The sequence below is a fragment of the Chaetura pelagica genome, unplaced genomic scaffold, assembly GCF_000747805.2.
Source record: "Chaetura pelagica isolate M959 unplaced genomic scaffold, ChaPel_1.0 scaffold55, whole genome shotgun sequence".
Classification (NCBI taxonomy): Eukaryota; Metazoa; Chordata; class Aves; order Apodiformes; family Apodidae; genus Chaetura; species Chaetura pelagica.
Window position 1 is genome coordinate 5,994,641 of NW_009953571.1, and position 27,040 is coordinate 6,021,680.

Below are 27,040 nucleotides of genomic sequence, written 5' to 3' on the forward strand. Positions count from 1 at the left end.
TCCATGAATTATATATACTAGCCCATGATGTTCCCAACTGGATCACCTCTTTTTTCCTTCCTTACCCTTTGGAAACTCATTACATAGAAATGACTGCCAATCCTTATTTTTCTGCAGATCATCACATGTGGTTTCCTACAGAATGAGCAGTAGTTTCATCTTCCACCCTTATTTAAGTACTAATTTCCTGCCACATTTTGCTAGGTTTATCAGGACTTTATGTATATAAAACTTCATTTCTTTCTTCTTCCCTTCTTCTCCGTTCACTCTGAACATTTCTGAAGAACTAAAATAACCCAAGTTATCCTACCACAGGGCAAACACAAACATGCTGGAAAAAAACCCAAAAAGTTGCTGTTACTCAGGACCCAGTCTCCCCACTTCCTTTGATATCTTCAGTTGATTCCCAGAGGGTTGTCAGCATCCCTTAACAAACGTATGATGGTGGACAACTCTCCTGCCAACACATGGTGTTTCAAATCAGGTGGCTACATACACACCAGTTTAGCAAATTAACTATTAGGGCCCCAGATCTTGTACCAACAAAGACGACTTGTCACTGTGGAAGAATTTAAGAGAGCAGCTGTGCCTTATGCTTAGTAAATTTGAGCGCAGAGTTTTTGGAGAAAATCATTCCATTTTTCCATCTATATGCTGGTATCTACGTATGTGTATCTCCGTGGTGTCCAAGCATCTCCAATAAGGAAGGGACCTCAAAACCAAAAAAAGTAGAAGTAAATCAAACCATGCAGTTCAACCGAGATTCAGAACAGAAAAAAGAAAAAGGAACAACTCCAGAAGAGGAAATTTCCATCCAACTGCAAACAAACAAACAAAGGCATGTCATGGTGGCAGGCTGAAAGGCAGCTGAGACAAGAATACTTGAAAATCTTATGTGGAAAAATACACAAATGTCACTTAGCAAATACGACAGCTGTCCAAGTTCTACAGAGCAGGTAGCTATGCTGCACCAATTATAATGAAAAAGGATAACATTAAGTTGTTTTTTCTCTTATTTCAGCTTAAGTGACATAAAGAAGATCTCCTTCCTGATACCAAGGAAGTTTAATCACCCAGAAGTAGTCACTTTTGAAATACATTTTGTCAGTTCAATTTTGAGCCATGCATCCTCAAAGAGAAGTCTCACAATGATGAGATTCCTTTCTGATGCTGTGCAGCACCAATCCCAGATGGACTTGGTAGGTAGGTCACTTTCCCACAGTCAGGTATCCTGATGTAATAAAAGAAACTATGCAATAGTGTTACATTGACTTTGCTTACATTTTATTGGAATGGGGAAAAATATATGAAGTGTTTTTAAGAAAAACTGTGAAAAGCCCTTTAGCAAAACTAATATTTATTTAAAAGAGAAACATATTTATAATTATATCAAGAATCATACCCCATTGATAGGCCATCATTTCAGAAAAGACAAATTTCCTCCTATCTCAGTTTTCAAATACAAAATCAGTACATTCAGCTCAATGTAGAAGTCACAGAAGTAAACAGTGTTTGCCACCCTTTTGTAGTAGGTATCTTCCAACTGCATAATTCAGTACTTTTCCCTGAGCTTTCTGCAAAGTGAGGTGAATTCCATTCCACAGCTTAGCAGCATCTGCTAAAAAACTCTTTTATTCATTCACATTCATAAGGTGGGCCTACCTTGGATATTGATGTTTTTTCTAAAATATATACTTTTCAAATTTTGTTCAAGAAATTCCTTGAACAAAAGTCTGACTGAATTGCAAACCCAGCTATAAGGAAATAACATCCAATTCAGACTCTTCAAAGGAGTCTCCTGCCCTCTTACACAGAAAGTTAAAGGTGAGACTTAAGGCATTGTTAAACTTTCATCAGGTCATCACAATCAAACTGTAGGAAGAAGCAACACATTCCCATAATGTGTCTTTATTAAATATCAAAAAAATGAACTATTACTTCCTCAAAAACAAATGGTTACCAAAGCAACATACCCTACGTTGAACTTCTGGGAGACTGAAAGCCACTCTTATCCTTCAAAAGCATAGAAAAGAAATATCACAGAGATCTTTGAAACAATGAAGGGCAAAAAAGCAGATAAATACTGTCCATTCTTGAAAGTACAAGGGCATCAGCCAGTATCAAGTTGAAAGCAAAAGGCCACATTTCCTCTCTCAGTGCATAATGTCTCTGAAGTTCCCTGCCAGATTATGTAAATTTTAGAAGTTCATGGAGGGAGGTTCAAAAAGCAAGAGACATGAAGGTACAGCAGAAATTGGCATTTCCTCAAACACCACTGCACCTTCGACAAAGAGAGGTGATTCATTCAGTGGAGCTTGGAAGATCATTCTCCACATGCTTGAACTGTTGGAACAGACCTTCCTAGTCATTTGGAATCAGCCACTGTAAGATAAAATACTAGGCTTGATAATTCCCTACTCTTCCCCACAGGACAAAGCAACATCCACGTTGTGCTGTACATCCCTTGGATTTTTGAAAAAGCATCTGTTAACTGGAATGAATTTTCAGTGTCACGTGTGCTACTCCCTTTACAAGAAGGCAGTTTCCAGCTATCAGCTTTCAGTATTTTGTCTTGAACCACGTGCCTTTCAGATGCTGCAGCCTGTCTGTATCCTCAGCTATGGCAGCTGCTCATGTATCAGATGTATTGATGACTTTTTTCAGCTTTCTCCTTTGCAGAGCCAAGTTTAGGGTTTTGAAGACAGTGTCCTTGTTATTCAGAACATTGTAGCGATTCACTTCCACGAGCCTGCTGAAATCATATGGCTCAAAGGTGAAATTTACTGTACGGTAAGGAGAATCTTTTGCCTCAATGACAAAGTCACCAAAGGATTTCTCTTCTTCTGACTCACGCTTAACTCCTGCAGCAAGACAAAACCAAAACAAAATCAAAATTAAAACCCTCAGCTTTTAGTTGGATTCTGCAAGGAGGATACCACAGATTGAACCTCAACTTTTTCCTGACAGCTCATCCTCAGAGATTTCAACTCAGGGTCCAAAATGTTTGGAAGCTGAATGTAAAGCTTTATTATGCTTTCTGCTTCCACTATAATCCAAAATACAGGACAAAAATACATCTTAGTTGTGATAAATTGTTTATTGCATCCATATCATGTACAAAATAGGAAATGGAAAGCTCAGTTCTTCCTGGAAGTGTTGTTCTACACTAAAAGACACTAACACCCAGAATTTAACTGACCTTGGAAGTTTAGATCCCTTCAAATGTAGTAAAACTCATGTTCTTAGCAGTTACATTTAATTACCAGTCTTAAAAGATGAATAATTAATTGCCAAAACCACTTTCATTTATTGCTATCATAGAAAGAGTAATCTTGAGTCATACTCAACTCTCAACACTTTGAAACTTCCCATCATTGATAAGGAAATGTAATCAGGGCTTGGCAATCTTCAGAGCATTAATACAGATAGCACTACCAGAGTGCCCGACATCTCCCTTGCCTGCATCAGTCCTGCACATTCTAATGCATTCCAAAGGTTTTCTGCAGGATGCTGTTTTCTCCCAGCACAGAAGAAACAGGACATTGAATTTTGCCTGCTTTTTCTTAAGGGTATAACTGTGTTTCATCTCAGTGCTCTTGCTTAAGAGACTAATGTGGTTCTTAGAATTTATATTAATGACATTAAATGAAGCAAGGATTGTTTATCACTTGAGTTTACACTATAAGGGCACAGGCCATTTAGCATTGAGTTACATGATCTGACATAGATTGGTCCGCGACACTTTGCCTCTTAGTGGTTTATACATATCCAACAAACAAATTAACTTACTTAATCTGGTTTATAGTGCTTTTCTATATATTCAGAGAAACTAGAAGTAACAAAATCAGGTATCAGGGCAGAAAGGTCCAGAAAGCAGCAAAAACATTGCCTAATTTTTAGCCTTCCAACCTTTAGATTATTTTAATCATCAGCCTCTCCTCCCACTCTCACTTCCCAAAAAACTACTGGAAACTGATTCCACCTGAAATAAAAGTAACAATTTACTAACTACAGGGTAATACCAAGAGAAATTAAAGGAGGGAAAAAGAGCCTGCTGAATTTTCCCTATCAACACACACAAAGGATTGTAGAAATAGCTCTTTAAGATACAGCTCCCTTACCTGGAGCTTTGTATTTCTGGAAGGTGTCATTCACCAATGGGAAATGAAGCACAATTGGAGCCTTTGGATTATCATCATCCACAAACATGTAACACTCTTTTGGTTTCTTTTCATCTTCCTCACTCAGTTTGATTTTTGGGAAAGGAATCTCCCGCTCCTCACAGTATTTCTGAGTCAGTTCTAAAACCTGTTGTCAAAGAACAAACACAATTTCTGTGAAATATCAGCAACACCTCTAAGATCATCTAAATACTACACTCAAAGGGAGAAAGACTTTCACACACACAAAAAAGCGACAAACTAGCAGAAACAACTTCTCTGGCTGGTGATTCAGAAGAAGAATGAAGAGCAGAACTGACAACTGCTACCAAAAATGAAGAGATTGCAGCTAAACCTTTTTATGTTTTGTTACTCTAAATATATGCACCTTGACTTTTCTGCACATAAAAAAATACTCATGTAGACAGGAATAACTGGTTTGCATGCGGAAAATCACCAATAGCCACTCTTCCATTAGAAGCATACATGTAAGTAATATGGACCATACTAGCCAAGCAAATGCTCCTATTTTAGGTAACAATTTATTTAGGGTTCTGAAAAGTTTTAAATCTTACTACAGTTGTCACTTTCCATCTCCTCATGACATTCACAGTAAAAGTACGGGACAGTAACATTTGAGAGAGGTAAGGATTTATTTTCATGTACTCTTTCCTTAGTGTTTGTATTCAAGATTAACTGATCTGCTGCCATCATCAATATCATTCTGTGCTTTTATTTTCCTGTAAGAATGCTCAGCTACATCTCTCACCTCAAAGGGTTCTTCCCAGGAATAATTGAATGACAAGATAACATCCACATCTCTCTCTGGCTGAAGTACCAAAGGAAAGGGAGAGTTGATAGAAAAGCCACCATCCACTAAATACAAGTTCTCTTCCATGGGGGTCAGCTGGTTGGGAAATGCATCCAGATGAGTGCCTAAAAGACACTCCAAGTAACGTAAGTAACTATAACAATTCATAACACATCTCCCAGTACAAGCAACAAGGGCTAATTTCCCTGACTTCAGTGCAACAAAGTCAAGTTTACTTACGTTTCATAACAGTGACTGTTAGAGAATATGAACTCACTATTTTATATCCCTGATACATACAGACTTATTTACCTCTCCAAGCCACAAATTTCTTGATGTTAACATAGTCTTTATGAAGATACAATCCATGCATGAAGTTGAAGGTTTCTCCACACGTGACCCGGGACTTGAAGAAACCCTGAAATATTTGTAACAAGGGCCCCCCAGGTATAACCAAGCGTGTCTTAAGTCGTGTTGGATCTCGGAAATGGAATCTTCGGCCGTCATCTGCAGAAGCCATAGGAGGATGCAAAATACATCAAAAATGCTTGTCCAGCTCCAACATTTCAGTCCAACTTTTTTCTACAGTATTTAGCCAGCTATCCTAAGGCTGAATTTGTCCTCTAACAAAAAAGGTATTGTATTGAAATTTAAATGAGCTGCATAGTCTATAGATGGATACCTCACATGTCCATACTCATTTCAAACTCTCACAAAGAAACCCTTGTTACCAAGTGACAACTTCTGCCTCATAAGACAAGAGTCATACGCACATGGGGACAACTAGGACTGCAAAAACAGAAAAAAAAGCCTTCCCCCAGTACTTACTATGAGGCTACAACTATGCATCTGAGCAACTGTCAGCCTTTGATACACTTCCTCTTAACTCCTAGGTAGACACTGCACAAATGGACAACTGCATAAATATATAACCAGCTTATCCAAGAATACAAAAATCAGGCCAAGCTAGGAACTGAAAAATTATTTCCCACCTCCTGCTTAGCAATCTAGCTTCTGTTCTTCCTCCTCTCATGATTAAGACTCCTGCTCTGCAATGTGTGTTTAAGACAGCTCCCAGAACTAGCCCAATTTTATAGTCTAAGTAAAATACAAAATTTAAAAAGAAAAATAAGAGAAAATGTACCAAAAAAAATTATAATTACCTACTTCACTATATGTGTGATGGAAGGGAATAGTAAACAATACAAGAGAAATCTGTACAAATCCACCCTTTAATACTGAAAACTACACATGGCTCATTTTTGAGTAATATTATTATCATCTAAAAACATGGAATTAAAAAAATAATTCCTATTAATTTAATGTATGCTCTTACCTACAACTTTGATAACATCTTTGAAAGAGTCTAGAAAGCTCAGTCCTATACCAACCACCTTCAGACAGATATCATCCAAGCTTGCAGCAAAGGCACTGCCCCACATTCCTGCAAGAGAAATGTGGAAGAATTTAACACGCAAAAGGCTTTTTACAGTGTAACGAAAAGGCCTAGAATTCAACTGCCGTTTGTCACAGAAATGGCTGTCACTTAACCTCATCACCTCTAACAGGTGATGTTCGAGTTTAAACCCTCGAGTTAATCATGTGACAAATTCTGATGTAATAATAGAATGCAGAAATTTCTCTAAGATTACAGCTCTTATATCAGCAAAGGAAGGATAGCAAGAGAACAAGAAGACCTAAAGCAGAAGTTTTTGACAGGCAGCTCATAATAGAGTCTTTCCACCTAAGGACATCAGACTATAATACTGTGAACCTAAGTCTTTGGAGAAGGATTGCACATTTATCCCTTCTTCAAGTTCTTTAGTAAGGGACAAAAAGGCATGAGTTTAAGTTGATGAGCCCCAAAAGCAGCACAGCTGCTTTCCATCTCCCCATCTTATTCATTACTCTAAGATTATACCTTGTAGAAAACAAATCCTAGGCTCAGGACGTTTGTGGACCAGTCGTCCCATGAAGAACTCGCTGTCAAAGTCTTCTGTTCGGACAAAAGCTCCGTATTTGTGAAACCCAACTTCATAAGGAGTGAACTCACACCACTCTGAGAACAAGCCAACAGGATATTTACTCATCTCAGTGCAAACAGGTGACAATACTCATTTGATTTCTGTTCATACAAGGGAGACAGAAGTGAGTGTCCCTCCACTTCTTTAGCCATCACTATGGATCTCCCTGCCACTCTTCTCAGTGAGCTTCTATCTTACACAAGATTGAAAACTCTTGTATGGGCTTTCACTGACTAAGTACAATCTCCTTTCTCCCTGTCTTTTGAGGGAAAAATATTCCATCTGCAGAAACAATCTGCCTATTTTACTTTCACTTTAACCATTCTGGAAGTTACTTCACTTTTCTCAGTCTTTTCACATTACTTATCATCCCTAAGGAATTATTGCAATTCTAATTGAAAACTCAGTTTTTGCATTGTGTCAGAATTCATTGTCTGCTTATTGAAGCGTCCCCTTAGGCTTGAAAGATTTCACAAATATTACAAATCAAATTCATTGTCATGCCCACACAGTCCTCCAGAACAAAACAAACAAGGAAGTCTCATAGTGGTACACAGACACCAGTGTTTATGTTCCTGTCTCACTATATCAAACCACACTTGTTGCATCATATTTAAAGTGTCAAGGGACCTGGAATAGGACTAGGCTTTCATTTTCTACAGTAATTGTGTAAGCAGCAAGAAGCCAGGCTGCTAAGTAACACAATTTTGATGATGCATGCTGCAAGGTTGCCAATCCATCCTTTTACATTAATCCTACACGAATTAGCTGTGACTATAAAAGAAAGTAGGTCACCTAATTACCAAGGACTTCAGTTCTCCATTTCAGACACAGACTTGTGTATTATAAGAATTTTCCCTCTCAGCTCCTGAAAATTTCAGGCATTTAAAGTAAAACATGTGAAGCAGCCAGGAGTTTAATGTCATGTCTTTGTTCTAGCTGTGACAGTGACATTTGTGATGAGGATGGTAACTCTCTACCAATCAGTATCCTATTGCCTCTTGCAATATTAACTTGCTTGAGCCACATTTTCTGTGGTGAGATACTCATTACCCAAGGAACTGGATAAGATGAAATGAAGTTATGGATTTTAGCAAATGAAAACAGATGTGCCACATTCATACCTGCAAAGTCATCAGTGCTAATATTTGGTCTCACGTTCACAGCTGCATAGATCGGATAGGGGTTCTGGGCCCATTTCACTGCTTCTTGCTGATCAGACAGCTTTGATGGATCTTCCTGGTCACAAGCAATGAAGGAGAAGCACACCTTAGTCAGGTAAATTCTGTACCCGTACTCTGATAATTTGAAGCTGTTGCTTGGCATTTCTGACTAGCAATACTACTAATTAAAAGTGCCTTTTCCTCCCTCTGTCTATGCAAATGGTTAGTTTTTGCCACAGTATCACTGCAGTGGCATATTTAGAACGTCTGGTGTTTAATAAACTAGTCACCCCTCTGATTTCCAATTTCAATTGGCATAGCAAATACTGCATAGTAACTCCTTTTTGCAAAACTCTCAGGCTTAGCCTGCCCAATACAAAAGCTATTAACTTAGTAACAGTCATTCCAAATAAACACCACATTTTTCTATTGCATGAATCTATATAACTTCAAATTTCTTCATTAAAGAAGGGTGCTGGGAAAATCAAGGCAGAAAGATATGAGAACTCTGTTTTTATTCCACAACACCATCTATTCCTGAACAGCTCCCAAAGTTAGAGGGGTAATTCATTTCTTGACACATAAACCATGGGTGGGAAGAGCTCCCGCCTGGGAAATAAAGAGCAGTACACATCCAAATGTCAATTCTAACCTTCTGTTGTAGGAAGTATTCCACAATAAGGCCCCACAAATCTGTAAAGGAAACTTTCCGTCCACTCATCTCCATCGCATTCAGCTCCTGGAAATAGTATTTCAGTCGTTCTGGGGAAAATGCCCCTGCTTTGCTGCCGGACACAATATCCTGAGCTTTTCTGATTGCATCTTGAAGGTCCTTCTGTGACCAGTTGGGGTCTTGATACAATGTTGATAAACACCTAAAAATGCTTATATTAATCTCATCAACAATAAAGATCCTCATGCAAACAATAATTTCAGCTAGCTATAACTTGTACTGTAGCACTTAACTAAAAGCTTGAAAAGTCAAGCTAAAAGATAAAAACAATATGAAGAAAAAATAGACCATAATAATGGATCTCTGAACTCTAAAATGTGCTGAAAACCCTGATGCCTACAGGAAAACTCCATCTGGATTGCTATCCTACCTTTCAAGAATATTTCAACCAGTTCATAAATATGAGATAACTCCAGGCCACAACAACCCTGAGAGACTGGCTGATAGTGAGGGTGCTACTGCATACAGCAACAGAGGCCACAGCCTTCATCAGGACACAAGTCTGATTAAAGGAGAAACTAGGCTGGACTACTGGCTATCTGCATGAACAGATGCCTACCTTTGTTTGGAAGTCCATCTCTAAATCAAGTTTAGTGGATGATTATTAGGTATTAAGTAATTTGACACACAAAGCTCTGGAAGGGAGGATTATACCATCAGGTTGCACAACTCCTCAAGAGAAAGAATTTTACAAGAAAACATGTACTTATGAGGGATTAATTCAGTACAAACTTAAAAGAGCTGAGCTGTTGAAACATTCCAGCCATGTCTAATATTTCAGCACACGGCTCCAGTCCACCAAAGAGCAAGCCAGTGCTAATCCTGTATTCAGCTGCACACATCATTTTGGAAGGTGGTGACATGGTGGTCCATGTGGACACCTCCAGTGACTTGCACCATGCACCACCTCAGTTATATTCCTGGCAAGAGGAAGGAAACAGGGAAAGTTTCTGAAGTCAGGACTCTGAGGGAACACACCGCTGTTATGTTCATACAACATATTCTAGTAGTCACCTGCCAAGCTTGCAAAAGCAGCGGATTCATCTATAAATGTAACCAGTAGCTGTATGGGTTAGAAGCGATGATGGATGTCTTAGGCTCTTCAGGATTCTCATCAGAGCTCAAGGGTGAAAACCAATAAAATATTTTTATTTTTCTTCAACACTACCATATTCACCTTTAAGTTTCTGAAATCAGCACTGCCTGCAACTTACCAAGTAGAGCCAGAAATCCCGCACAGATACATTGCAGCATCCAAAAGGCCCAGCTGCTGAAGCCCAGCAAGACTGCCATAGAAAGATGTCAGTGCTCTCATCCCACCTCCAGACCCCAGCACTGCTACGACTGGAACCTGCAGAGAGGAAACTCATGAGTTCCCATAAATTACATAACTAATCCCATTTAAGTCTCATTAAAAATAAGAGAAAATCTCTATTTACATTTCATGTAACTTCAGGTTTGATTTCCAACAGAACTCTTTCTCTGCTTCACAAATGAAATCTGTTCTTTACTATAAAACATCACAGTGTCATCTTAGGGACAACCTCTTTTCACTTGTGCCCTGTGATAGGACAAGGGACAATGGATTCCATCTCAAGCACAGAAGTTCCACCTCAACATGAGGAAGAACTTCTTTACTGTGAGGGTTACAGAGGACTAGAACTGGCTCCCCAGAGAGGTTGTGGAGTCTCCTTCTCTGGAGACTTTCAAGACCCACATGGATGCCTTTCTGAGTGATCTGCCCTAGTTTTTATCTTTTGGAGTTGGACTCGATTTTCAGAGGTCCCTTCCAACCCCTAATATTCTGTGATTTACTAAAATTATTATGCATATTATCACACATTTATTTGCATGCCACACAATATACACATAGGAACAGAAAGACGAATCATTCTTATCACCCAAAGATCACCGAGCAAGGTACCAGGCTATCTAGATAAAAGAGGGAGTTTCATTTATATATATATACACACATACACAGACACACAAACACTCTTAACAGTCTTCCTAATCAGCAATTAGGAAGCTGTTCCTGTGGTCTGAGCTTCAATTTAAACATTCTGAAATAGCCCTTCCTATCACAATTTAGAGCTCAAAGCCCAAGATACAAGAGTTCAGCCAAAGTACATACATACATTGTGAAATTTCAATTTTTGTGTTCCGTAACACACACATCCCTCAAAATTTTAGAAATAACTTCAGAGCTGAAATGTCACAGGTATCACACCATGGTGTATGCAAACAGCACTACAGAAAACTAATCCTACGATGCCTAACTATCAACCAAGCACAAAGGATTTTATTAATTTCACTGCAGCACTATGTTCAATACCTCATCTTTTGGAGGGGATTGTTTTAAGTGAAGAGTCTTCCTCAGGGCCTCAGAAACTATTTTCTTCCTTTTGTCCAAAAATTCTCTTTCTTCTTTACAGAGGTCAAAGCCCAGACGTATATCAAGATCCCAAGAGCTGAAATGGAAATTCAGACCAAAAAAAAACCAACAAAATTTTGGAGGCTTTGTAATTACCAGGGAAAAGTGATTTCTGTGAACATCCAATATACGTGCTGATCTGAATCACTGAATCAAGCTCCTTAATAAAGTTTTAGCATATGCCTATACACCACCTATTTTGTAAGAAAAGCTTTTGGAATTAAAAATTAAACTTCTCCCTATTGTATTCTCCCTTAATGCCTAAATACAAAGTTCATGTCAAACAGAAAGAGCAATTTCAAACCACAAGTTAACTTAAGAGGCAAAAGGTGACAATGAAATACAAATAACCTTGCTATGAGTTTGTAAAAGGGGAAGCAGCACCCTCAGTTACTGACTATATACCAAATGACCCTATCAACTTTCTAGCCAATTGCTCGGTTTTGTGTGTTATTTTCTTATCACTCTTTTCTTGCACCCTGCCTCTATTCTATAGTTCCAGCTCTTCACACACAGAGTTGTCCTCTCCTATTTGTCAGTGCAGCACCACACACATTCTGGGAAACACCGATACCTAAACAAAGCTATTTAATATTTACAACATCAGGTACTTCACATGTAAGTGAAAGACAAAATTTGTTCAGATTTCAGCAGGACCCACACCAATGCAATATAGTAGCTGCTAAATGAAGAGTCACAGCCTTCAGTATGAAAAAAATAACCAAAGATAAAAAATAACCACAGATATAATTCTTTAATCTATCCCAAGAGATCAAGGGAGGCAACAGCCCACCCCAGAAGAGCAGGGGGAGCCACACAGCTTCTTCACTATGAGAAAAGCCTTTCCTGATTTTAAGAGATCTTTGACGTTCACACTCACCTCTCTTCAGTTTTCAAACTCATATCCAAGCTTTGTCCCTGTGAAAAGAGGGATTGATAGTAACTACACAGGTGGAACTACTAACTAAAAGTTATGACATCCATGGAATCACTAGACACTAACCAGAACAGCACTCTCACCCACAGAACTACATCTCTAGAACTCCTTTTCCTTTCATTTATTTCAGACATTTTCAATAGTCTCCACAGAAAGTAAACACACATACTCAGTGAGCAGGGTGAACAAAAGTATTTTTTCCACATGCTTCTTGCTTTTCTCCTCCTCTGGTATTTTTCCTTCACACCCTAACAGACTTTTTGCTTTGGGAAGTGATGAACTTTATACTTACTTTGCAAGAACCAACCACTAAAACATGTTTAGAAGAACCGCACTGAGTAATCTCGGTCTTTCATTCTAGATATCCAAGAAAACAACACTTCTAAAAATCATATGCAGCTTAACTATCCAAATGCCTGCAGACAATGGGGGAAAAAAGTTATGCCAAACATGTTAAAACAAGTGCAAAATGTTGACATTACCTCTCCTAGAGAAACAATTCTATCGACTCTTTGTCCAATAGGAAGGGAATTAACTGGTATAGTGCTCAGTCCCAGAACTGTAGTATGCTTTTCAATATCAGGGTTCACACCATCCTAATAAAAAACAAAATGCTATTTGATCTCTCCAGAAAAAAGTTAAAGATTTGACTTTCATATGTCAAAACAGCAAACAATCCTTAAGACCATTGTAACTAAATCTTTACCAAAAGTCTAAGGCTCTTCAAGATAATCCTACTCTCTGCTTCACAGATCTTTGCTGGGATTATTTCTGTCACTCAAATGGTTTTTTGGTTGTTTGTTTCGGGGGGGGGAGGTGTTTGTGGTGGTTTTTTTGTTGTGGTTGGTTGGTTGATTTTTTTTTTAATGCAGCTGTCTACCACAAGCACAAAATCTTCATCTCCAAATATAAAATTGTTGTCTTCTGACACGTGCCAGAAAGCTCACAAGCAAACTTGCATTCTGTCTTCAAAGTAGGATTTAAAAAAGATACCAACAGCATTAGACACACAGAAAAACTTCACAAAATAGGAAATGAGATAAATAGCCTCAGGGACAAATGAAGGCATGTAATTTAAAACCAAGCATATTTACAACTAGAGCACATTAAAGTTTGCGAGGAAACTTCTATTTCCTTGTTGTATCAGCAATTAGCAAGGTCACTTAATGCAGAGCTGTGTGCAGATTCCTAAATTTAAAAGACCCCTGTTAAAAGTAACCCTCATATCAAAGGGATACACTCAAATCTACAGGTAGGCTGGAGCCTTTACACACACAACAGGCCTCAACCCTTGAGAGAAGAAACAACAGGTTGTTACCCTTTTCACAACAAGAACTGAAGACAGACAAGAACTACCTACAGATTTCACTGATGTCTTCTAAGCAAACACACCTGCCCCTCTAAGTTCACTGTCCTCCTAGCAGGGGTAAACAGCATGCATTTATGTTCAGGGCAAGCAACATTACCATGTTCCTGGCACTCTCCTACCTCTGATAAGAGGGGAAATGTCAGACTGGATAACTTTATGCCACCTTTTGAAGGAGTATTCTGCTAGCTACCAGAGGTGGTTTGGTTGTGGTTTTCCACCTGTGTCACTCTCCATGGCTGACTTCTACCATATTTTCGCTTGCCTAGCTCTGACTTTTTGACTACTTAATTCCAGGTTGCTCTCTTTAGCTCATGTTTGCTGCCCAACCAACCCCACTATAAAGGTATTCTTCCATGTTCCTTTTTGTGTTCTCTTCTCCATAGCTGCATCTAGAGTAGGCAAGATAACTATCTGCATTCATTCTGCCCAGCTGCTTATAGGGATGAATAATACCACAGAATAGTTTCACTTTTGGTATCTGGCCATACTGGGAGTAGTCATCAAAATGAATATTCAGTAATTTCCAGGGGACACACACACTGCACAGGTACCTGTAGAAACTGTGAAGTGATAGACAAAACTAAATACACCTTGGAAAGTGGCACGTTTCACAACTTTCTAAAAGAAAAACTTGCTATAGAGTCTTTCAACAGCTGAAAGCAAATATATATTTGTGTAGTAAAAGTGCAGATTTGGATTTTTTTTAATCCGCAAGTCTGAACAGATTTTAAAGTGTTTTGGAGGGTATAATTCTAAGACAAGTTCACCTCCTTGCCCTAGGTCACAGAGGCAATGAAAAGGCTGACATTTTTATTCATTTTTTTAAAATGAAAAATAGTCGTGTGTAAAAAGCAATGATACAGAAAACTTTCTCTCTGCCTACAAATTCCTAATATGTAACCAGAATTTATATATCCACTCAAGACAAGCGTCTAGCCTAGAAAATTTTGATTTGAGCAGTTACAACATTACAGTTAAGTCTGATCAAAAAGGTGTATCTGGAAGTGATGAGTAACCTTTGTAATAAATGGTCCCTAGCACCACATACATAGAATACTCCAGAAGAAACTTGCTTCCAACATATATGAATAACATATCTGAATAACATGCCCAAAATTGACTTCCCTGCACATCTGAAGACAAACCTGAACTCTTCCTTATCAAATTAAGACTGTTCAAATTTATGTTTAAGAATCAAATGCACTGGTTTCAGAGTGGACTTATTCAAAAGTGTGCCTTAAAATTTGTAGTAGTCAGTGTTGATACCTACCTGTAGGAGAGATGTTGTCTGCTCCAGCTCCACTTGCAGTTCTGGACACATTTCTTTATCCATATGAAAGACAAATGAGGTTCCATAATCCTTCTCATTATCTGGTCTCCAAGGAATACACAACTGCTTCTGATATGCCCCTGGAACAGACAGCTTGACCTCAAAGCTCCCTGCATATTAGAATAAGAAGTTTAGACCACATGAGGCATTTAATTAAGTGTCAAATATCAGATACTTGTTAAGTGTAGCTTAGACTATCAAGACACAAGTAAAAATTCACTTGTGTGGACACAGTGGAAGTGACCCAATCTAATTTTGTATTAAAAATAAAAGCAAAATTAACTGAACAAATCAATAAATAGAAAAGTACTATACAGACAGAGAATTAAGTCTCCCCTCTCTTGCAAGGAATAAACATGCTGAAAAGTAGATCTGACTCAAACTCTTCAGGAAGCCCTACCTTGCTGTTTCTCTTCTGTATTTTCCTCTTTGTTGACTGTGCCTTGCAGACACAAGCAAGGACGAACCTGGGAAAAGAAGAAACCAGGTCGGGGTCTGAGATATGATCGCACTTCTTTGTGAGGTGAATTAACCTACTATAGCAGGTATAGGTTTAGAGATTCAAGCTGTAAAACAACACTAAGGATTATTTTGATATTTCAATAAAGAGCAAGTTTTGTTTCAGTAGGACAGGATAATTTGCTCTTATTTCAAAACAAAAATCACCCTTCCAGTGTTTTTCCACAGAATCACAGAATTTTCAGAGTTGGAAGGGACCTCTAGAGATCATCCAGTCCAACTTCCCCGCTAAAGCAGGATCCTCTAGAGCACATTACTCAGGACTGCATCCAGGCAGGTCTTGAACATCTCCAGAGAAGGGGACTCCACAACATCCCTGGGCAGCCTGTTCCTGTGAAACACTCTGCAGAACTGTGCAGCTAAACGGCACCAACCTTTCCTGAAAAAAAGCTAAAACTCAAAATTTCAACAATGATGAGTGAACTCTTTTCCATCCTTTTCTCCTTATTAAAAAAAACATCAGTCCAGTCCCTTTGCTTTGCGGGAGAAAAGAGCTGGTAAGACCTACATTGTTTTATGTATCACACAGTGATTTTCTTAGACTGGTTTCTCCAAGAGCAGACAAACTCCTCAGGATGAAGCGTCCCAGTCTCAGGCTCAAGAGTTATTGCCTGTTTATTAATGGTACTGATAAATGCTTAGAAATAATGTGTTAAGAAGTGGAGACTGTAACTGGCCAGCATCTAGGCTAGAAAGCTCAGTACCATTTGCAAGACTCACTAGCCTCCTAAAGATATTTTTTATTTCCATCTTTTAAAACAACCCCACTAGGAAAAAAACCAACCAACCAACCAAACAAAAACCCCTTCTATGAGTTGGTATCAAGTTTTTAAAATTGAGGAAGCTTTTTGAACCAGCAAATTAAAAAAGAGAGGTGGATTCTGGAGAGAGTAGAAGCTATTTGGATGCAGGAGTTGAATTGTCAACAATTCTAGTCCTCTCCCCACTAAAAAGCTACCTTCAGGAGTAAATCCCAACATATCCCTAATTGACTTCCACGTACTCACCACAAGGACTCCATTGGTCAGTATCTCTGTAGGGGCACTTGAGCTGTGAATGGAAGATTTAATGTAAATGAGTTGGTTTTAATTTTCTTCATCCTACTTCACAAACTAACTGTCTGCATAGGAGGTGGGGGAGAAAGGTCCTCAGTATGAGATATCTATGCATACTAGACTGACACCAAGTATATTTCCCTTAATGGAACAATGCGGGGAAAATTCCTCTGTGACTATAAACATATGCTACAAGGTCTCTCCAGCTTAGTTATTTTGATAAACTAGAGAAAAGCTGAGCTTAGGGATACTATCAAATAAAGTATTCATTGCTTATATTGCAAGGTTAACTGTGTAAGCTTTCCAGTCCTAAGTAACTCATCCACAAAATGTTTGTTTCTTTTGCAGCACTGCCATTCCCAAGAAATGCAGCAAAATTTTATTCCATTTTGATGCCCTGAGAATATTGGTGCCTGCAGCTTTAAAAACACTTGTGACCAGGAATTGGTGATTCAAGCCAAACCTCACAGAGAACTGCAAAGCATTAGCCTTTTTATGCACAAGACTGTTCTTGCACAGAAAAAGCAACTTAGACAATGCATCTGCAGAGCACAAGTTCATCCAGCTCTTCAGGTAAGACTCACCATTTCTCCAAGTAAAACTCTACATCCAGCTCTTCATTAGCCTTTGAAAATAAAAGTTGGACACAAGTGACCCTTAGCCTTCAAAATAATCATGAGACGTTTTCCCAAGAAATTAAGCTTTCTTCCTGTTACAAACTATAGTAACTATTTCTGCTGCTTTTACAAAATCTTCAGGTGAATTTTAGGAGGTATAGATTTATGCCTTTTGTTGTTGTTCCTTAAACACTCCTCTCTTCCTGGGCATATGTTGTATCACCAGTCAAATCTATGTTTATGGAGACAAGCAAATGCATGTGGGAGCTGGCTCTCAGATCCATTACTCTGCTAATGTGAAAAAAAAGCAAACCACCCTCTTCTGGCTTAAGAACCACTGCATCATCTCTGCAAACAGCTTCTACCTGAGGCTTTGTGCTTCCTCCCTTTCCTGTCTCAGCAGATTCCACTCAGCTCACTGCTGTCTTTGACTTTGATCCAGCCACCTTTTCCCCGGTCATAGCACAAAGTAAACACTTGATACCAAACCTAACACAGCTTTTAAAATAATGAAGTAGCAGCCATTTGGGTAATACAGTTTACTGAAGCTGAAGCTTCCAGTTCCATAATTACTGATCCACATGACTTAAGCATTCAACAAACAAGACAGAGTTAGTGGGAACAAGGGAGTTACTAAGCCTCTTTCCATGATCACAAATCATTTAGAGTGCCTGTGCCCCTGATCAACACCTCCCTCTAACTGCATACCAGTTAGTCTGCTTCTGACCACACCAACAGCACTGAAAAGCCCAATTTCTCAATCCAACACACTCCATTAGCTCACCTTTAATCCAGATCTATTGTAGCAATGTGTTTGAGGCAGTTACAAGCAAAGATCATGCTGATAATATGGCTTTAGCTATGTAAAACAAGCTATCTTATTTCAAGTCCATAAACAGGTGCACAGGAACTGAGAACAGCTGATCTGCACCAATGCCACCCACATGAAGCAGAGGTTACGTGTAACTGAACATAACTCAGGGAAAATAATGCTTCCTTAGACTTTTGACTAAATGCAGAGGTAACCTTTGCAACAATAAACTTATTCACTGCAAACTTGTTATGACCAAGACAGACAAGACAGTCTGCAGTCCCCAAAATGACTAATGACTGCAAATGCCTTTCATTCTAAGCCCAGTTTATGTCCGTTCAGTCAATTCCCTGTAAAAGGTGTTTCAACATCTTCTAAAGGAAAGCAGTCATCCCAAGTTTCATTTAAGTGGGCCTCCAAAAGACTGTGGAACACACATACACACAAAAAAAATCTCTAGAAATTTTAGAAACATCTCAAATACTGTCATCACCTGGTGATGCATTTTCCCTTTTTGACTTCTACAACACAGGTAGGTCATCCAGCATGTATTGCTGGGTTTCTGCAATGATAATCTGCAGCTAGGCACAGCTGACATGGGGAGAAGCCAGGGACTAACCTCTGGGTTCAATCTGAAAGTGCGCAGCAAGGGCTGACCCGGCTTCATGCCCCCGACATCGAAGACAATAGATGTGAGCTCATCACTGACAAGGACATCCTTATCATAGAGTGTCAACTCCAGAATGTTCTAAAATCAAACAAGAACAAATAGCCTCAGATGAAGACACTTCCACAAACCTCAATAGCTGTCCATGATAGACACTTTATGTATTAGTCAATTCCCTGTCCCACTCCTGAAGAGAATTCACTATTTCCGGCAGGATTTACAGAACAGTTAAGCAAAAAGATTCTAGTTGACAATGTTTAGCTAAAAGATCTTCTGAGCTTTCCAACTAGAGAGATGCCACAGCTGAATGCATGCAGAAGTACTTTTCAACAGCTTCAGGAACAGATTTGTCTGAGGAAGTGATAGCAATTCCCACTTTTTCAGCATGATTCAGTCCACAATGTTTTAGAGGCCTGTCACTCCCTGCTCAGCTCTGTCTCAGAGCAGAAAAGTCTAACACAAACTAGACACAATGACTACATATGGCACCCGAAAACAGATGGCCTTGCAGTAGCTAATTTTCAAGGAGAAAAGACTGAACTTAGAAGTGATTTGCATCTCTGTGCAGCAGTAACCCGACTGAGACCTCACAATCCTGCAGGGGGAAAAAAAAAAAAAGCTCACACACTCTAAAGCTTAGTTTGCAATTTTCTTACCATTCCAGTCAATTACCATTCCACTGCCATTATGGAAAGGTACTCCAGTGAGGGGGATAATTACTTGTTAATAAGCATCTTATTCCAAAGCCTAGGATGTTATTCAAAGCAATAGTGCCATACTAAATATAATCTTTTAAAGAACCGTTCCCTTCTCTCTACTATTCTACTTTGAGAATGAACACTGACACTCTGAAAACTTTGTTCGATACACTACTAGGTCCTCCCCAGGGACAGACAGATGTACTGTCTCCAAGAGCTTGAATTTTGCTTTTGTGGGTCATAGGAATTGATGGTAAAACTTGACTGAGTGAATAAAGTAGCAAAGTGATTTGAATTTAGTTCCTATTACCTTCACTCAGTCACTTGGTAGGTAGAGCTACAAGAAGGCAACAGCTACTCTGTAGAAACAGAAGCAGTCCTCAAACAGAAACATGCTTTATCTAGGAATTTCCTTGAACTCTGCTAGGTAGTGCCATAACTTCCCTTTTCTGAGTTGCATCACAATGACAGAAAGCTCTACCTTCAATCTACATAAGTGCAGATACAAACTGCTGTGGTTATGACTGGACATGCATAGTACAGGGTTTTGTACCACTGAGGAAGACAAACGCCTAACAAGCAACACTAGTTTTGAGAGTAATAAAGATCCCTTGGTTTTGAATGAAGTATCAAAAGTAAGCCAGTACACAAATGCAAGGTGGCCCAAGCAGCTCCACAGAGTACAATCCTTACCTTGACAGCACTATGGATCCGATACTGGAAAGTTTCATTCCATTCTGGGTTATCAGAGTTGTCAACAACCTGAGTTCGGGAGACTATGGGAGATGCAGTGGGCAGCTTTAGCTCCACATAGCAGTCTGCCTCGGACACTAGAGCAGAGAATGTAGAGACACACAGCAGAACAACTTTCATGAAACACAGCCTTTCCCAGCAGCTCATTTTATAAGTCTTGCTGCATCAGAAATGTGCACATTTAAGGCTGGACTTGTAAAGCAGAAGCCTTTAAGTACACATCTTCAAACAGCAGCAACTTGAATATTAGGTAACTGTATTTTTGTTCTCTAGTTCACTCAAACCATAAAGACGTTCATGAAAGAGACTACTATTCAAAATGAGGAAGATCAACTTTTTAAAAAGATTACTGCTGATATTTGGCCCACTGCCTCTTGTCCTGTCACTGGGCACCACTGAAAGAGTCTGGCTCCATCGTAGCATGTTCCTTTACAGATGCTTGAACATATTGATAAGATCCCACTCATTCTTTTCTTCAGGTTAAGCAGCCCCAGATCTCTCAGCCTTTCCTTGTATGATAGATGCTCCAGTCAATTTACAGTCTGTGGCCTTTCAAGTAGATTCTCTTCAGTAGCTCCATTATCTCTCACAACGGAAAGCCCAGAACTAGACACAGTTCTCAAGATGCAGCCTCATCAGTGCCAAGTAGAGGGGAAGAATAATTTCACTCATCCTGTTAGCACCACTGCTTCTAATGCAGACCAGGATACCATTTGCCTTCCTTGCAGCAAGCGCACACAGCTGGTTTCTGGGCAGCTTGCTGTACACCAGGACCCTCCCCCACCTTTCTGCAAACTGTCTTCCAGCCTATCAGCCCCCAGCATACACTGGTTCACATGGTTGTTCCTCCCCAGACATTGGACTTCCACTTGCTTTTGCTGAACTGCCTCAGGTTCCTGTCAGCTCACTTTTCCAACCTGTGGAGGTCCCTCTGGATGGCATCATGTAACATCAGGAGCTTTGCTGAAGGTACACACTCCACCCCATCATCCAGGTCATTAATCCAGATCATTGATCCAGTCATTGAACAATACGGGACCCAGAACTGACCCACAGGTTACACCACTAGTTACTGGCTTCCAACTAGACTTTGCACTCCTGATCACCACCCTCTGAGCTTTGCCATTCAGGCAGCTTTCAATCCAACTCTCTTGACTGCTCACCTAGCTCATACTTCATTAGCTTCTATATGAGAATCTAATGGGAGAAAGAGTCAAAAGCCTTCCTAAAGTCCAAGTAGCCAATATCCACCACTGCTATACCCTCATCTAGTCCAGCCAAGAGCTGAGCTTTCTGTTTCCATTCCCTGAAAATAACCAATTGTGCAGGACCAGACCTTTCCTCACACGAACATAACATGCCCTTTAGGTCAGCAGTCATAACTGGCTTAAAGATGGCTGCTCCATGTGGCACTCTGAACCCTCTCCTGCCTGCCTCCTCTGCCAGAAAACAACAACCCAGACGCCATCAGGGAGGCAGCTGCTCCTGGCAGGAGCAGTGGCGGGAATATTGCAACAGTGTCTCAGGAATAAAGTAAGGGATTGTATTTTAGGCATAATTCTCTCCCTAAGGTGTTCCTGCCCCACTTACCTGCACACAAACCGCAACCCCATACGGGACAAGTGTCAGGCATATCCCTCCTTCCTCTTCCTCTCATAGATAATGATAACTAATCTGAGTGTATAAATAATAATGTCTCTCTCTATATATAAGTACTGGGACATACAAAGTGTTTGGTATTTGGTGTTCTAAAGATATTTTCACAGCTCCTATGTCTTTTAATTACCCTCTTTGAGCTTCCTGCCCCAAATCGTTTTATTTTTCCCCTCAATAAACCGTGTGCTCGTAAATTCTAATTGGGGGTTGGCTGCTGTTTTTAGAAGCATTAGTGAGCATTGAACAAGTGTCTCACCCGAAAAGTCAGCGCTGAAGTCACTGCTCCTCTGTGAGAGGCGAGCGCCACGTGCGGACCTCTCGGCAGATCCCGGTAAGTTAAAATCATTCCAAAAAGGAAATAAAATAGGTCGCAGATTGCGAAACCAATTGTCTCAGAGTCCTTCCTTCTTCCAGCTAAGGCCCCTTTAATAATGCAAGTATGGAAACCATTCTTCACTCCAGATGAACAGAAGTGCCACAAAAAGAACTTTGCTTCAAAGTATGATTCAAGCCCTCAGCATTTCAGGAGGGTTTTCCATTCCCTGCACAGTCATTTAGCATTCAAGTAGTTCAATGTTGGATGCCAGATACAAGCTTAAGGCAGGCAGACTACTTTACTGTATTAAATCTTAAAGAATTAAATCTCAAATGTGTTTTAAAGATCCAAATGCTCCAAACAACCCTGAGAACTTTACTCTACACACATGTGTAAGAGGAAGGGAATACATACCATGATATAAAAAACAGGAACAGGTAGGAAGCAATGTGTTATGAAATCAGTCAACTAACTACCTCCTTCAAGGCTTCAATGACATAAACAAAATATCAAACACATGAAATGAAGCACTACCACAACTGAGAAAAATAAATGGTTGGAAGCCAGAATTGAAGAGTGCTGCTTCTAGGTGCAAGAATGTTGTTCGGAAGCAGAAAGGGTGAAATTTTCCACGACCAGAGGAACAAAGGAATACAGAACAGGCCACAGTTGGACATAGAAAGGAACAAAGAAGTAAAAGGTTACTACGACTTACCTGATCTGGTTCTGCAAAGTAGCAGAGCTAATCTGCAGCTTAGCTTCATATCAAGCCCTTTAAAATGTATGTCATGCTTTACAGGATAAGCTTTTGTTCAGAAACAAAGGCAATACACTAGGCATAGGTTAGAAGTTCCCATAACATCGTTACCTGTGTTACAGGTATGCACTAAACAAACCATCTGTTTTCATAATCACTTGACTAAATACTTACACAGATCTGCACCCTTGATGTTTCTGGCCCGGAGGACTTTTACTGTTAGGTTGTAGTAAGGGTGCTTCTCCCACTGAAAAGAGAGGAACAAGTTCAGCATGTAACTCAATTGCAGTGCCTGTTCTAAAACCACACTACTATCAGTCCAGAGAAATGGATCAGACCAGTCAGCCCAAAATAACCTGATAGTGAGACCATTTGGGAACATATGCAGTGCTTTCAATGTCCTGGAGGAAGCCTAAAGAAATCTGGAAGGAAACTCAATTCCTTTTCAGTACAACAAGTGATATCCTTAGGGTAACTCCTCACAGACTTCGGAAAAGAAATCCCTTATTTAGGGTTTTCCCTAATTATAAATAAATTTTTAATTCATTCATTAACAAAAATGTTTTATGAAGACTTGGCTAGTAAGAGTACTTGTAAAGGGCACATGTATGCTTGAGTAATAGCAGACATGGCAAGAATCTTAACAGCATGGTCTCAATAAAGCATATGTTGTGTACAATGAGGAAGAATCTCAGTTTCTTGTAGGAACACATATTTCACAGCAGTTTGAACAAGAAGAGAAAAATTTTAAATTCCTGTTGATTTTGGACTGTTACTGGTATCAACTCAAAGTGCATGACACTTTACCAGCATAGAATCAAATGTAATCCTTGCTCTGGAGAGCTCCTGGAAGGCTATTTTTGGAAAGCTATATTAGTAGCTAAATGCCTGGTTGTGAAGAGCAAAGAAAGGCCTGGCAGAGTCCTAGAAGATCATAAAGGAGAAAGGCAGGAGAGTAGGAGATGACAAGAAAAAACAGCTTGAAGAGATTTAGTGCAGAGACTGGACAGAAGCAACTGTGTAAAGGCTCACAAACAGAATGAGATTCTGCCTCATTTCCATCAGTTATGACTCAATACTGGCCAGCTAAGGACCTTTTCTATTCTTAAATTTAATTTCAAAATGCTTTTCAGAAGTTGTCACTACTTCATGTTCATAATTTTCTACATGGCTGGCTTAAGACCAGAGTTTAATTTCAGATACAGTATTTATCTGCATGGAATTCCACAGGCTCTTTGCTTACAACAAAATGGTGCAGAGAACCAAACATTATGTAAAAACATAGGTCCTACATGTCACTTACTAGGATCTCAGTGAAATCAATGAACCCTGAACTAACTCTTCTTGAATATTCCTTATCTGATAAATGGAATTATACTATGTTTGTTAAGCAGTCACGTACTTGTGGAGTTTTCCTTGTTTCTTATCACTTCAAAATACTTGTCAGTGTTTTTAAAACAGGGTTTGAACAACACAATAAAACCAAGACATACATAGTATACTGAACAAGGATGTGACTGCCATTGACCCTGATCAACAAGTGAAGGGCAAAAACTACATGCATAGTCTAAACCTTATATTCAGGTGCTGAATTAAATTTGTGCAAATAACATCCAATTATACTATTATCACTCTGAAAGGGCTCTTGTTTGCAGCATCAACATGTTGAAGATACTCCTTCCCTGATTTGTTTCTCAGAACAAGACATGCCTTCACATCAAGTTTCACCATAAGCTCTATCCTTCAGATAATAGTTTTTCTTCCTTTTTAACCCTTTCCTAAATCACCTCTGTTTTGTTCAACCACTGACACCAGTTTCTCAGGCAATATTGGATCTCCCTTCTATCTTGTCAAGTTGGGGAACAGATTACAGAGAAACTTTCAAGATCGCATAGGTTATTCTCACCAACTTCCTAAAGGTGCTGCAACTCTTCAGGTTGTTGAGAAATCAAGCTACATCATCATACCTCCACTGCTGTCAAAGCAATCTTCACTTAGCCTGACTACTGCCTGGCATTCAGACACAAGAAGAAGCACAGAACACCATGAAGATAGCACATCCCTCTTTTACTACTCACCATTATCAATGTATAGTTACATCTTCAAAAGAAAGCCCTTTCCAAAGGTCTTTTAACAACTGTTGTTTTGCAGTTAATCATTACATAGCTGAGGATACATTTTCCACACCTACACCATAATTTAAGAGCATATAATGCAACAGACATGTCACTGTGTGCCCGAGCCTGTGCTATCAATTATGGCAGAACTTTCCCCTTTGTCTCTTTTACTTGTAGCCAACATACAGCAAGGTCATAACATATTAGGAGGTGAGCTTGCAGAGTGATGAAGCATGAGAGCATCAGATATGCTCTGTCTGAACACATCAGACAAAAGTCAGGACAGAAATCTGTATGGGAAATGAACAGATGACGACTGTTCTGTCTATACCAGTGCACATGACAACATACTAATGTACATGACAGATGCAAACAATCAATTTCTAGTTTGCAGTTTATTTTATTTATTTTTAGAATCATCCCTTTTCCAGAGCTCAAGAAAGTGCATCTGAAGAAAAAAAAAACTTGAAAGCCTTTAACGAAGGTACAAGACTGAATTCTCAAACACTGAACCCAGCTTACAACTCTCTGAATCTTCCAATTAAACTGAAAGTAGTGTTGCAGCAGCAAGCAGCTGCAGAACAGGTTATCCCAGGTACAGGACCTGGTGCACAGTAAGCGCTGGGATCCACTCCCCATTTCCTAGTGGACGTGGAGGACTTAAAATAAGCATGCCAGTTTCGTAACAGAAATGTTGTCAATAATGAAAATGTAACTTCTAAGTTAAATTAACATTTACATAAATTTTCCATTTAGGTAAACATTTACAGTAGCACATTTACTTCTGCATTCACTGCTACTAGGCAAATCAGATAGCTCAAAAAACCATCTAATTTATCAAGGGAGCACTTTCCACCCATCTTGTACCTGCTCCCCAGTAAACACTGCTCCCTTCCTCTTTATTTCAGCCATAGCGTCACAAGTTTGCTTTTAAATCCAAAAGTAAACTCCTGGCTTGCGCAGGCACCCCTTGCATTTTCCCTCCTCCCTCAGAAGAGCACACCCACAGCCACAAAAGGAGACTTCAGATCCAACCCCAAGAACCATGGTGTTTCTTATTATCACAACAGCAGCAGCAAACACTGGGCTTGCTCTCAGTTTATATTGTTTGGTTTTGGATGTGTGAAACTAAGGGTAAACTTTGGCAAGCTAAAAAGATCTGATCACACTGGATTCACCTACAAAGCCAAAAGGGTGACCTGCTGTCCCTCTCCTTGTTCAACTGCTAGTCAATACAAAATCTCTCCCTACCACTAAGAAGCACAGAATTTTTACTTGTTTATACAGAGAGCAACTAAGGGGAAATACTGCACCCAGTGGTTTACTGGTTAATGGAAATCACAGCAGGCTGACCACAAGTCTCTTCTACCTTGGTTTTCCAAGCACTAAACACCACCACCAAGAAAAGGTCAACAAGATAACTTTAATCAAAGAGTAGGCAGGAATTCAGAGGCACACAGGCAGCAAGCCATCTTGCGACATTTAACTGCCACCTGAATTTTAAGCTGAGGATTTAGGGAAAGGGGGTCACACAACCAGACGACAGATCAGACCTCCTATGCAAAGGCTCCTTCACAAACCATTTAATGCCACTTAAAATCGAGGCTATTGGCCAGACCATCATATACAATAGAATTAATATAAGCCATTTAAAGTGGTTTCAATGTGTTTGTCCTTTACCTAAAGTGGCTGTGCTGAGAAGCAGAGGTGACGTCGTAATTAATCTTTGTCTACTTTAGATTATTGAGCCCTGTGGGGTAAGGCAGAGACCAGAACGAAAGGGAACGGTCATCAAAGATACTTGGCAAGAAAACACATAAGCACATGTTTTTCTCCACAGATGAAAAGCCCACTATGCTGGAGTATCCCCTCCCAAAAGCACTTGTTATCTGCCGAGTTACCCCAAACCTAAGGAAACAGAGACCTCCTCTGCATTGCCCCACACAGACCCCGAAAGTGATAAAAATACTGGAATCTTGCGCTAGTATTATTATGATCCAAGTCTGTCTGCTAAGGATCAACTTTCAGAGTGACTCCCGCAGAAGTGCAAGGGCTGGTTCTCCACACGTGCAGCAGCAACAGGCACCCACCGCCCGGCACCCACCGCCCGGCACCC

General features: G+C 39.7%; 1 protein-coding gene across 1 annotated transcript; it reads right to left on the reverse strand.

Moving 5' to 3' along the window:
- Positions 1 to 2,631: 2,631 nt before the first annotated feature.
- Positions 2,632 to 25,836, reverse strand: PLA2G4F (phospholipase A2, group IVF). The gene is made up of 20 exons (XM_009999624.1): positions 25,792 to 25,836; positions 22,982 to 23,054; positions 20,019 to 20,155; positions 18,580 to 18,708; positions 17,117 to 17,157; positions 16,485 to 16,527; positions 15,359 to 15,425; positions 14,899 to 15,068; positions 12,742 to 12,855; positions 12,203 to 12,240; positions 11,224 to 11,359; positions 10,106 to 10,242; positions 8,811 to 9,033; positions 8,120 to 8,234; positions 6,893 to 7,030; positions 6,308 to 6,415; positions 5,284 to 5,478; positions 4,930 to 5,096; positions 4,122 to 4,308; positions 2,632 to 2,861 (listed from the first exon to the last, which is right to left on the reverse strand). Exons 1-20 carry the CDS (start codon positions 25,834 to 25,836, stop codon positions 2,632 to 2,634), a joined length of 2,493 nt encoding a protein of 830 aa, XP_009997926.1.
- Positions 25,837 to 27,040: the final 1,204 nt, after the last annotated feature.

Bases quoted from the DNA above. Each gene is read 5' to 3' on its own strand.
- PLA2G4F (XM_009999624.1), bottom strand. From the start codon at position 25,836: ATGGCTGAAATAAAGAGGAAGGGAGCAGTGTTTACTGGGGAGCAG. The intron at 12,856-14,898 runs GTAGGTATCAAC...GTTTTTTATTAG, and splicing joins AGACAACATCTCTCCTACAG to GATGGTGTGAACCCTGATAT. The intron at 12,241-12,741 runs GTAATGTCAACA...CTCTTTTCACAG, and splicing joins GAATTGTTTCTCTAGGAGAG to GGACAAAGCTTGGATATGAG.